Here is a 12,997-nt window from a genome sequence, read left to right on the forward strand (position 1 = left end):
ATTTTATCGTGGTATTACCCTTCAAGCTTTCAACGTGTGTGTATTCGTCTCTTTATCTCTCTTTCTCTACTCTCTTGCTCATCAACGGGTACGCCAAAGGCGTGAATTTACCTATCCACGATGTACTCGCAGCTTTCGTAGAGAATTCCAATGATCGTGTATCGATCGAGGAAAATCAGCGGTACTTTGTCGGCTCGCCTCGAGGATACCTAAGATATATCGAATTAGATCTGGTCTCTTTAAATCTAAATATACGTCGAGTGTCAGGGTTGAACGCCCTGGGCTTTCCGGTTCTTGGCTCATATACTGTGCTTCTCTCTTTCTCTCTCTCTCTCTCTCTTCTTCGTCTTCTTCTTCTTCTTCTTCTTCCTTTCTTTTTTCTTTTCCATTTTTTTGGTTTTTTTTTTTTACAAACTCTTACACCACCTCGTCTTCTTCTTCTGATGTCTCTGCGTCTTTCCCATTTTCTTCTCTTCCTTTTTACCATATAGTTTCTTCTCTCTTTCTCTTTCTTTCTCGTTCTCTCTCATGTTCCATCATTCCTTTTTCAAAGCGAAACCTAATAGCCCTATATCCTCTAGGACACTCCAGGACTATTTCCTGCGAGTACACGTTGGACGAGCCGGACGGGAAACCGCAAATATAAAGCCCCTTACGGTATTCCAATAACATTATATGTATGCGTTATTGCTATGTACATACATATATGCACACACATTTATCGTATAAGTTTGTACATCGCTTAGATTTCAATAACAGGAAACATTCAAATTTTTATTCAAATAGACTGAATACGCAAGTGTACGAATTTCTGGCCGGTTAAAATCTATATCTAAAGCAACGGTTAACTGGTAGACGGCTTATCTTGAAATCCTTTTGTTAAAAAGTTATATCAATAAATGCAAAAAGACGTGAATAGACGTAGGAAAATATAATAATAATTATAATAATAATATTTCTATGATGCATATATTTATTAACTTCTGTCAACAACATCAGTGGCTAAATTGTTTATATAATTGTTAGTCATAATGAATAATCGAACAAACGAATGAATAATTAAGTTACAGAGGTATTATATCATTGTCCATTACGCAATATTTTGCAAACAATTTTTATATAGGTTCAATCCTGTCCAATCTGTTTTTATTATTAATCATTCACGTACCTTATATAACCAGTTATACATACACATTTGTTACATACAACTGGAAGGAATATAGGTATATATGTAATACATATATATATATATATATATATATATATATATATATAGAATGTTAGATTCAACGTTAGCAACGGACTACGAACGCGATTTTAGAATCACTTTTCGCAACGGATCTTCCCGCGAATCTTCTCTTCTTCTCCCCTCCCCTTTCCTTTACCCCATTCTCGCCGGTGGCCGTCTTCTTTGTCGTTCCGTGTTTAGCAGTGAGCAAAGGGTGAGCCTGCCGATCGGGTATGCATCGCCAGGGACGACATTAGCATCGTACGCCAACTGAACGACAAAAATTTATGAGAGCTACCAAATACTTTTTCAATGTAGGACATAAAATGTTTTCGTTAATAATAATATCGCTGAGAAATACAGTACACGATATTATCTCTTTTACTTTTTTTTTATTTAATTATCTGTTTTCGAATCTATCTATTACTATGTATTACACTTTATCAATTTTCAGATAAAGGTCACTGTTTCTCTCTCTCTCTCTCTCTCTCTTTCGCTCACAGACAGGATCGATAAGATAAAAATAAATAATTTTCTCGCTTTTATAGAAAATTGTTAGCTTCGTTAGTTTAAGTTTAAAATTTTTGCACGATATGTTGCATGAATTTTTGTGCGAGGTCGAAAATGTCGAAGTAGAAAAGAAAAAGAAAATAAAATACGGCCCTACGGACAGAAGCCGTGCGTGCACCACGCGCGTGCAGTACGCGCGTGCACCAACATAGGCAGAGCCGTGCGTGCTCGCGCGCGCGAGCTCACGCGACATGTGCACGGCAAACGGAGAAACGAAACGGTCCGTTCTCTGTGTGGATATGCGTAGATGCGAAGCACGCTCGGCTAAGAACCATGGACTTTATAGGGTTGGGGGACGACGGAGGAGAGACAGCTGTGGGGCAGCTGGCAGCGCGTGCCACAAACCTATGGGGTCTCCTTTCTCGACGACGACGACGACGACGACTACGACGAAGAAGATGCAACTATATCATAAGAGAAATAGAAAGAGAGAAAAAAAGAGAAAGAGATATTTAACACATTGAGTCCTATATCTATCACAGATTACCCCGATTTGCAAATTTTACTTTTCGAATGTTTTTAAAAGAAAGAGAGAGAGAGAGAGAGAGAAAGAGAGAGAGAGAAAGAGAGAGAGATTCATAAGTTTTATAATATTAATTACGTAGCGATTGTTGGTGACAAGGAGAGGAAAGTACAGTAGAAAACTGATGACATAATTTATGATATAACATGGACTTTTGATGGAAAGATTATATCAAGTGAAACTACAATAGAAAAAAAGAAAACATATATATGTGTTCATCAAATATATATATATATATATATATATATATATATATATATATATTTCAAACAAATATATATATATATACATATAAATATGTGAATATATATTGAATTATTTTTAATAGCAAATCAGTCCAAATGAGTAAAATATATAAACCGAAAGGAAAAATAAAAAATATAATGAAATAGGAAATTAAAGGATTTAAAAAGTAAGCAGGTGAGCACGAAAATGAACGCTCACGATACTTTTGAGAGAAGAAAGCGAAACGATCGAACCTGATACGCAACGGAGTTATCGACGAGTGATCGTTAATCATCGAAGCGCAAAATATGATAAAACAATATGCTGCCTTTGTAAAGAAGATCTTCCTTGTGTTCTACGAAGATTATTGAAATACGAACGAAGTCGCGAACGAAAACTCAGTGAATGGAAAGAAAAAATCGCGCTTCGATGGGCTACGGCAGAAAGCGACGCGATATACACGGAAACTTGCAGAACTTTCGCTTTTATCGTGACGACGTTACCGTAACGTCGACGTCGATGAATCCGTCGTTGTTTCGTTTTCTAACATATTTACATACATACATATATACATTTATTCGAGCGTTTTAAAATCTTCGGCTTGATTTTGTTCCATTTTATTTTTGGTATAAAAAATCGGTATGGCTATACTTATTTTTTACTTAATTTGCAAACCGTTTAAGCAGTTCCATTAATTAATTTTCTGTTGAATTATTTCATTTTAATGAAACTTTTTTGTCTCATTATATATTTATTAGTTAACATAAGGTAAAAACTTTTCCATTATTTTTACAAAATAATAGATCGAAATCAATTCTTATATCTATCGAATTGCAATGGTATCCGTTACATTGTACGATATATCGTAACAAATTGTTACCATGATTTTAACGCGCCTTAACTCACTAATTTAATTATTAATTCACAGAACATTTTGTTATTCTGATATTTAGTTTGGGTAAATTTTGAAAATGTATTTTTTCTTTTTTATAAATATTGTTATATATACATTTATTCAGAGAGATATAATATAAGAAAAATATAAAAGAAAAAACGCGTGAAAAGAGAAAGTATTCCAAGGTCAAAATGAGGACCTAAGTTAAGCATTAATATTTGAAATAGCGATATTTTATAAGACTCGAGCGACGGTAGGGTTTGTTTGCTACGACGCACTCGAAATCATCCCTATCTTCGTCGTTAACTTCCCAACCTTTCAAGGTTTATGATCGCTCGTTCGTCGTTTGGAAAAGTGTTGGAATATGGAACACGATAAAACTGTAACTCCCTAGTTTGTTTTACCATTCGGCATTAGCTCAAGCAAAATTCTACCAGTAAAGTGTTCGAACGTTATTTATTTCAAGGCTGAGACGAGCCGATAAACAAACAGAACTTCCTCATTGCCTCTATCCACTGTTCGTAAAGTATCTTATAAATTGAGAAATCTTGAAAAATTTGTAATCCGTGAAAATATCGATGTCTACAAAATTGAGCGAATCATTTTTATTCCGTTCATTATTTTTAATTGATCTATCATTTATAAAAATATATATTAACTGGTCAATAATATATCAAATGCAATTTGTACATTTTCTCGTCATACATATAACTTTTATTAGAAACTCTGAATTTCGAGAACGGGAATTCCCGATCACGTTTAATTTCATCTCTCTAACTATTGTTTTTCGCTCTAAGTAGTAATTAGGTACTTCTACCTAGAGAAAGAAAGAAAAAGAGAGAGGGAGAGAAAGAGACAGAGAGAGAAGAAGTAAAGACCGACGATCATAAATTTATTTTGCCAACATTTTCAGAAAGGTCGTATTTCAATAAAAATGTTCAATGACTTTAGCGTTTATGAAAAATGGAAGTTATGCTTTAGAGCATTTAAAATTTAAGTAATTTTATGTACGTGTGTATATGAAAAAGAGAAAAGAAGAGATAGGAGAGAAGAGAAAGAGAGGAAAAAGAAACAGATAAGAGAGAAGTGAAAGAGAGAAGAGAGAATGAAATAAGAAAGAAAAAGAAAGGAAACGTGCAAAACGCGTCGGAATCGGACGCAGCTGGGAAGGTCGGCGGGCTTTTCTCGAAAGGTTTTTCGTTCGTAGGAAAGAAAAGAGATCAGCGGGTTCAAAGCCTTCGAGGGAGCGTTTCAGGTTGGCGAACATCTGCCGTCCTCCACGACGATAATAATTCGAACAGCTGATACCTCTCTACATCGGTACGATTCGGCTTGCCTCGGTTACTCTCGGTAGTTATGAATCTTCCGTGGTGATCGTTCACGGTGCCCTGTTCGTCTTCTTCCTCACGATCTAACTTCGAAGGGTGAAAGAAAAGAAAGGGAAGACCTCCATCTTTCCTCTTTCTCCCTCTATCTATCTATCTATATATTTCTCTCTCTCTCTCTCTCTCTCTCTCTCTTCCTTTCTCTCAACACGTTTGCGTTTCATCTTTCCTCGTGCGATCACCGAAACGCGTTTTGGAAAAAGAGGGCAGGAAACGCGTGTGACGTAATCATCCGGGTTAACCGGTTAAAACGATTTCTGCACGTTTTCGAAAAGAAAAAAGAAAAGAAAAAGAGAAAGAAAAAATACAAAATCATTTATTATCTCAAACAATAGAAATAATTCTCGTCGAGGCGGAATATTCGAATCGATGGGAACAAAGCGATATCTATCAACCTATTTAAGTAAAAAAAAATAAAACATCGATCTTTGTCATAGATTTTTTATGAGAAGAACAACATCTCTTGTTCGTTCGTTACACGCGTAAGAGACACGAGGTTAAAAATATCCGTATCTTCGTACTAGGTTCACGAACTAGTTGAGACGTCCCTGGGTATACCGTGTGGTAGGGAAGAATTTTGGACCAATGAGAAACTCCGACATGGAGGGATCCTGCGAACTGGCGCGCCGTATGGTATTCCCAAACTGTAAAGCGGTTCGGCATTCGCACGTGGGCATTCGATCGTGTCGGATGTGCGCGCAAGCTCAGATATAAGAAGGAACGGCAACGTACTAGTACACGCTTATAAATACACGACACTGTTACTACCACCGTCACAACTATTACTGGCACTCGTGTTCGTCGTCTGCGTCGTCTTTATCATTATAATCGTGAATTTAGTGAAAGAGGACTCATCCCTAGTTTCTTCCTTGTAGCTCTCGTCGGCAAGTGATCTTTTTAAATCTCCCGCGTTTTTTTTTCTCTCCAAGAAATCGACGTTATCGTCGCGTTGTTATCGTCTTCGTCGTCATCGTCGTCGTCGTCGTCGTCGTCGTCGCCGTCGTCGAAAAAACGCCAGCCGAGCGTCGCCTTTCTCCTTCCTTTTTTTTTTTTACCAAGATAGTGTGCCATCGTTCTTCTCTCCCCACTACTACTACTACCTACCACCCCTTTGTCGATCACGAGCAAGTTTAACGCGTTAAGAAATAGTTCGTGTCCGATCAACGAACGACGCACATCGCGTCGCACGAGCTTCGGGTGTTTATACGCGCTCCCGGTGTTCAGCTTATTCGTTGGATTATTAATTAACAGTGGGATTATTTTACGTGTACGCACAAGTGTGGAAGAAACATCGACGAGAAAAAAGAGGTGAGTTTTCATCTTGTTTTTTTCCTTTTTTTTTTCTTTTCCTTCTCTCTCTCTCTCTCTCTCTCTCTCTCTCTCTCTCTCTCACTCTCTTTTTTTTCCCCCATCAATTATATTCGACATACATATGTTTCGACGTAGACATTTTTCACGTGCCAATTTATTTCTGTCTTTCTCTTTCTCTCTCTCTCTTTTCTCTCTACGTATATATAAGTGAGATCGTGATAACAAGGGTATATCTATCATTGTACGTGTGTATTATCTGTTTGTAACGTTCCAATTTCGTATTTTTTTCATGCGTTAATTCTAAGGTTATATGTATGACGTTGTTAAATACATTTTTAACTGACCATTTCGTGCGAAACTGTTTAATGCAATTTTATGCAAGGAAGTTGACGTGACCGTCGATCATGAAAGTTATTTAAATGTATAATTATAAAAGGAAGAATACGGAACTATACGAATGCTTTTAAAAAGTATATAATTTTGACGCAGCTTGTGAGACGGTCGAAAGATTCTTCGTCTCTCAGACTTTCTTCTTGTTCGAAAGTTGTTGCACATTCGTTCAATGGACTTTCATTTGATAAGAAGAATAGCTTTGCGGAGAATGCAGGTTTCGACTCGTTTACCCGTTTCTCTTCGAATACGTTACGTATATATGTAATACGTATACAAAACGGCACAGAAATAATTCGATTGTTAACAATAAACAATTGATCTATGCTTTTCCAAAGAGACGAGAAATGTTTTCTATCGAGCGTACGTCATCTTCATGGAAAAGAAAAAAAAGAGAAGAAAAACGCCGATTCCTAATGGCCGAGTTTGTATTTCCGTTTGTATATATAGTATTCATACACACATACACACACACATATACACAAGCTATATATATGTGTAATGAGAAATACAACGTGTACAGGCAGTTTGTTTATTTTTCGTTCGCTTCTCAACGGTGTCTCGATCGTTCGTTCGATCGTTGCTTGTTAAAGCAGACGATTTTTCCTTCCTCATTCGACTTTCTCTCTCTCTCTCTCTCTCTCTCTCTCTCTTTCTTTCTTTCTTTTTTTCTTTCTCTTACTTCGTATATAGTACATATTTGTAATTGTATATTTTTCGAGAAATATGTTCGTTATAACGCGATCGAAGTTAGCCGCTCGAAAAAGGACTACTTTCGCGAGCTAGTATGGCGTCGAGAATCATGCTCGATGGTTCCACAACCGTAGACACGGATTTAAAGGAAAAGTCTGTGTTTACACGACGAACGGCGAACTTTTTCGAGTTGGACCAGGCTGCCTCGGGCAACACGATCCGCCTGGAAATCTCCCTCGGCACTCTGCTCGAATGGCCGTTCTTTCTTCCTTTCTTTCTCTCTCTCTCTCTCTCTCTCTCTCTCTCTCTCTGTCCCTGTCTCTCTCTCTTTTATCCATCTTCCTTATTTTTCTCTTCTTTTCTTCACGACGAAGATTTTACATCGATAAAAATGAGAGATACTAAGTATTCCAACCATGTTTACCAACCTTTCATAGATCGAAGAGATATAATGAGATATGTTTTTCTTTAAAAAAACGATTTGATAAAACAACGTCAATGATTTATACTATTGAAAAGTCACGGTCTTTTCGCTTCTATTAGAATGAGGATTTTTCTTTTTTTTTGGTTTTGCTTCATTCGACAATTAACGAATAAGATTAATATTAAGTTTGTTAAAAGTAGTTACAATAACCGATTGGTTGGTTGAATAACAGAATAGTAGTGAATGTAGTAATCAAATGCATTCAATTTTGTTTCAATTTTGCATTTTCTATTGATTAGCATTTTAAACATGAGTATGCATATTTCTAATATACAATCATAATTTTTTATTTTTTATGATAAAATTATTGACTGCTGATAGACAAATGAATGCATTAGAAAGAATAATGTTTTTACGATGAGTGTATGAATGATACATTCATTTTCTCATTTACGAATGTAATTTTCCTGACGAGTAAACTTTGTTTTCCTCGAGTTAACCGATTAAAATCGAATTTCAATTAGATTTTGAAAAATGTGCGCAAAAAGTGGCCATCGTGTGTACGCGCTTACCAACCATCATCATTGATCGTGCTTCAACAAGTGTTTCCACATGAGATGCAAACAATTCGATAATCGTGTTATCGATGCCTCGTCGCGCTGCCCATTGGAAACGATCTCTTTCGAAATTTTTAAAAGCTGACGCGGAAAAGTTCGTGTGGAAGATCGTCAATAAAATCGTCTTCTAGTTTTCTAATGTTTCTTTCTCTCTTTCTTTTTTTCTATCTCTTTCTCTCTTACTTACCACAAAAATTTAAATAACGATTTGTTTCTTCCCTCGAATTCACATTATAATTATTATTATAATGGTTGTTGTAAAATGTTCTAGAACATATTTCAGTATAGTGTAAGAAATTTATTTATTTTACCTTTTTCGCTTTCGAAGAGATTTTACTCGAGATATAATTATTTTTTTCTTTTTCTCCAAAGTTTTAACTGTCTATATACTCGTAAGATTCACAGCTCTAGTATAATAAACTTCTTTATTTCTTTCTCTGTCTGGCCTTTGTGACTTTGGCCGAGAAGATATTTTCGTGGGCAAAATTGAGCGCGTGGCAATCGGCCAGCATCGAACGCGCGATAAAACGGCGTATATACGTCGTGACGATGATATAGGATATTTGTCCTATGCCATCGAAAATTCTCATTTGTCCTAGTGTGTTCACTTTACTACCATCAAACGACGTGAACTTCTATTGTGTCAGAGTGAGTAATCGATTTGACGAAGATCCAGTTATGACTAACTCAGCTGTGTCCCGCTTAACGGCTGTTGTTCTTTCTCGAAGCAGTACTTTCTCTACTGAGGGTTCTAACCGTCTACCTGAAGGGACAACTGAAAAGGATAGAAGGTTTTTCAAATACCCGTTACTTTCAGTTTTTAGGTACTACAATACTAGATCATCTATTATCATATTGAACAACGGCAAATGTAAATTTTTATAGAAAGAAGAAAACAGTAACTACTTGCAACTAGTTACATAAATCAATAAAGATTATTTTGAAAATGAATGTTATTTTAAAACTAATGCCGTAAAATAACAGATATATTTGCGAGGTTAAAGTTATATAAATATAATTATCATGTATGAACATTAACATTTACAGCTGAATATAGATACATAACAAATATGCTTGTTAACAATAGATTTAAAATTCTCAAATATATAAATGTAAAGATTTTCTTCTAACATATCATGATAATTATATGTCCGTTTCGAAGGCTTTTATATCGACCAAGAAAACTATATTTCGACGAATCAGTTATATTAGTATTAGTGACGATAAATAAAATGTTGCAAGTTAGACCATCAGCATTTATTATCTGTTTTCAAAGACAGTTGAACCAATGCTCGTTAAAATCGCTTGGATAGTTTTCGTGTTAAACTCTTACGTGATAACGTTCACGTTGTTGTTGCGTTCAGGAAAGCGGCCTTTATGCTCGGCCGATCGTCTCGGCGAGGTTTGCGACTAGGAGGACGTCTAGGACGTTCCGAAAGAGAGGAAAAAAAGGGATAGAGAGAGAGAGAGAGAGAGAGAGAGAGAGAGAGGGTGGGAAAAGGTTAGTGGAGGAGTAGAAGAAGTTGGAGGAGGATGAAGAGGAGGAGAAGGAGGAAAGGAGCCGAACGCACTACAACAATGTGATTATACGCAGTGCTGCACCGGTTTTCTGCAGCAGCTGCCGGATCGTTTTGGGGGATTCGGCAGAAACGAACGAACGAACGAACGAACGGACGGACGTCGGTTCCCGAGTAAAAGGGCCCGGTGTTGTTTGTGGTGGGGGTAACGACGGTCAGGGAGAAACGAAAGCTAGGTGAGACGAGCTGTGTTGGGAGGAACGGAGAGGGAGGTACGTTGGGTCCTCGTCGAGGCCTGGTGTGCACAATGAGAGACGGACGCAGTCCGCTTCAGGCTGCTCTTAAAGAGGGAGGAAAAGAGATGAAGAGAGACAGAGAGAGAGAGAGAGGAGAGAGAGAGAGAAAGAGAGGGGGGGACCTTCCGTTTCTGCAGGCTCCATCGCTGAAACTCGAAAGGCGAGAGAGCCCTACGAAAAATACCCTATACACGATCTACCTGAGCAAGGTATAGGGTCTAAGCTGCGCTACCTCCCTTTTTCAGGCTCTTCCAACCTTGAATGGAGGTCAGGGTTCCCTCCTCCTTGCCCTTTTCTTCTCCTTCCTCGACGAGACTTCTCTAGCTAGTTCTCTGTCTTTCTTTCTCTGTCTGTCTTTCTCTTTCTCTCCTTTTCTCTTTCTCTCTCCTTCTCCTTCTCTCGCGGCTTCCGTGCAAAGGGGGATTTTTATCTGTTCGCTTTGTACATGCTGAAGTCATCGATTCGTTGAGAGAGAGAGAGAGAGAGAGGGGGGGGGGGGAAAGAGAAAGAGAGAAAGAAAGAAATGGCTTGTGACGAAGGGAAAACCGTTTTCGTTCCTTTTCGATCGTTTCTGCACGACACTAACAGGATGCGTTGAATAGTTTAGAATTGAGAGATTTTTAAAGATTATATAAAGTAAGTATTTAAAAAATTCTCGGGATTTAAAGAACTGATTAGGCGATTTTTATTATCGAGTTAAAGATTGATTTTGAATAACTAGTAAATATTATTATATCGAAGAAAGAAATTAGGTCGTATAAAGTCGCTTAACGTTTTTTACTCGAGTAGAACACGTTTTCAAATTGTTACTATTTTATATTTCCAGAAAGGGCAACCACGCGTTAATTTGACCTAGATGCTGTTGAACCAACGGCACGCCTGATTTCTTTTCATCCCTAAAGTACCAAATAAATTGTCAAGATTGATCAAGTGGTTTTGTCGTCCGGCGGTGACATCGCCAAAATTTGGAGGATGTTGATGCCCGGTGCCGCCGGTCTCAGTGCCGTGGGCGCTGTGGGAGCACCAGGCCCGGACGAGCTTGTTTCCGGGCTGGGTGCTCTTGCGGGTGCCACACCTCAGCAAAAAGATACCACCTGGACTAAGTTATTCGTTGGCGGTCTACCTTATCACACGACCGATAAAAGTCTCAGGGAACATTTCAGTGTTTATGGGGATATCGAGGAAGCCGTTGTCATCACCGACAGACAGACTGGAAAGAGCAGAGGCTATGGTTTCGTGAGTAACGATTTGTGTTATTTGTATCGTTATATCATTGTATCGCATACATCTTAACAATGTTTGCATAAATAGATCAGACTGATAAATAGTACCAAAGGGAAAAAAATATTGCTAACAAAACGTTTGATTATTATATTTATTACAATAAGAATTAATGAGAACTTGCTAGTACTGCAAAAAATTTCTTCGTACAAGTGTGACTTTACTGTTGGCGTTGTCGAACATGAAGCTTATTATAATAGAATGAATTACTAATATCTAGTCAAATGAAAGTATACACGAAGCAATACGTACATACTTTTAATCTCATCAGAGCTTATGTTCGTATGATTTACGACTTGAATCGAGTTTGTTTCTCCGCGAAGGAAATCCGGTCCCTATCGATAAACTCGTAAATCATTGCGATTAAAAGCGAACTAGTTTCCATGCTCTTGTCCGAAATGGACTAACTTTCACACGGTGTCCTCTTGCCGATAAAGTTCTTTAGCGAATGTCACGAATGTATAAATGGCATAAAACTCGGTCGAAAAACCTGTTCTTCGTCTTATCATTAGTCTACTTTAGATAACATGGAAATTCGAGCATCTACCTTACGTCATTCTTGTTGATTAACGAAAGTATTTTTGCCTTGTTCACGTCATTTATTCACTGCTCGCTACTCGACGATCACGTACAAGGAATCCAGACGTGTTGGATCAATCGATTTTGCTCGTAGGTTATCATGGGAGACAGAGCGGCTGCTGAGAGAGCATGCAAGGATCCTAATCCCATCATCGATGGTCGCAAGGCCAACGTTAACTTAGCAATACTCGGAGCCAAGCCGAGGGGTAACTTGCAAACGAGTAAGTTCACTTCTACACGTTTTTTTCTTTCATTATTATTTTGCATTATCTTTAGAATAGTGACGTCTGTCGAAAATATTTTATAAAATAATTCGATTAATCGGAGTAAAAATTTGATGTAAGTGTGTTACAAATTAAAAGTCTTTTTATAAGCTTTTTTCATTGAAATAACAAGAGGTTGAAGATCTCATTCTACGAAAACTTTTGCCAATATCCCAATTTTATTTTATAGATTGAATAAATAGGTGATACTGTTCTAGTGTTTAACATTCTTTCTTTCTTTCGAATAGTGTAAAGATATCTCATTTGATACAATTTCCAGAGAATCTTTGCGATACGTCGGTCCGATGTTTAACCTCGCAAACATTCGGTCTATTTTTAAGTGAATAATGAACATTTCGATGCGTTCGAGAAATCGTAAAAAAAATTGAAACGTGAAAGCACAGATGAGTCATACAGCGTTTGCCTTAAGATATTATAGTACTACAGTGCTTGGTTATTCCAAGATCTACAGTTTTACTTATTTCCAGTCTGTTCAGTACCGAAAACACATAGACGATCGTTTTACGATTCTGACACTAACACTTAGAAAAGTGAGTGTTCTCTGTAAATCATATTTACCGTACTAAACGTCCAATGATACGTGGCTCGACTCAGTGAGTTTTGTCTTACTGAAAGAACACGGTACACATTTTGACCTTTGAAGTAGGAAAGACAGTACATATAGAGATTAGCCACAGTTTTTTCTTCATCTCAAATGATAAAGATAGAGATATATGAAAGAGAAATTTATTAAAAAAAAAATTCTTTTTTAATATCTTAGAATTTAAGTTCGATTGTTT

The 12,997-nt window shown here is 37.3% G+C and overlaps 1 protein-coding gene across 2 annotated transcripts in view; it reads left to right on the forward strand.

Moving 5' to 3' along the window:
- The window catches only part of LOC122630727 (RNA-binding protein 24-B-like), a 31,060-nt gene that overhangs the window by 2,786 nt on the left and 15,277 nt on the right, over positions 1–12,997 (forward strand). Inside the window, exons 1-3 of one of the 2 annotated variants that reach the window (XM_043815541.1) lie at positions 5,484–6,134; positions 10,901–11,310; positions 12,029–12,155. In XM_043815541.1, the coding sequence (XP_043671476.1) occupies positions 11,047–11,310; positions 12,029–12,155 (391 nt within the window). In that variant the 5' untranslated portion in view covers positions 5,484–6,134; positions 10,901–11,046. Of the gene's footprint in view, positions 1–5,483; positions 6,135–10,900; positions 11,311–12,028; positions 12,156–12,997 lie in introns of those variants that run through there. The other variant, XM_043815542.1, reaches the window with a different exon arrangement.

Source organism: Vespula pensylvanica, chromosome 7 (genome assembly GCF_014466175.1).
Source record: "Vespula pensylvanica isolate Volc-1 chromosome 7, ASM1446617v1, whole genome shotgun sequence".
NCBI lineage: Eukaryota > Metazoa > Arthropoda > Insecta > Hymenoptera > Vespidae > Vespula > Vespula pensylvanica.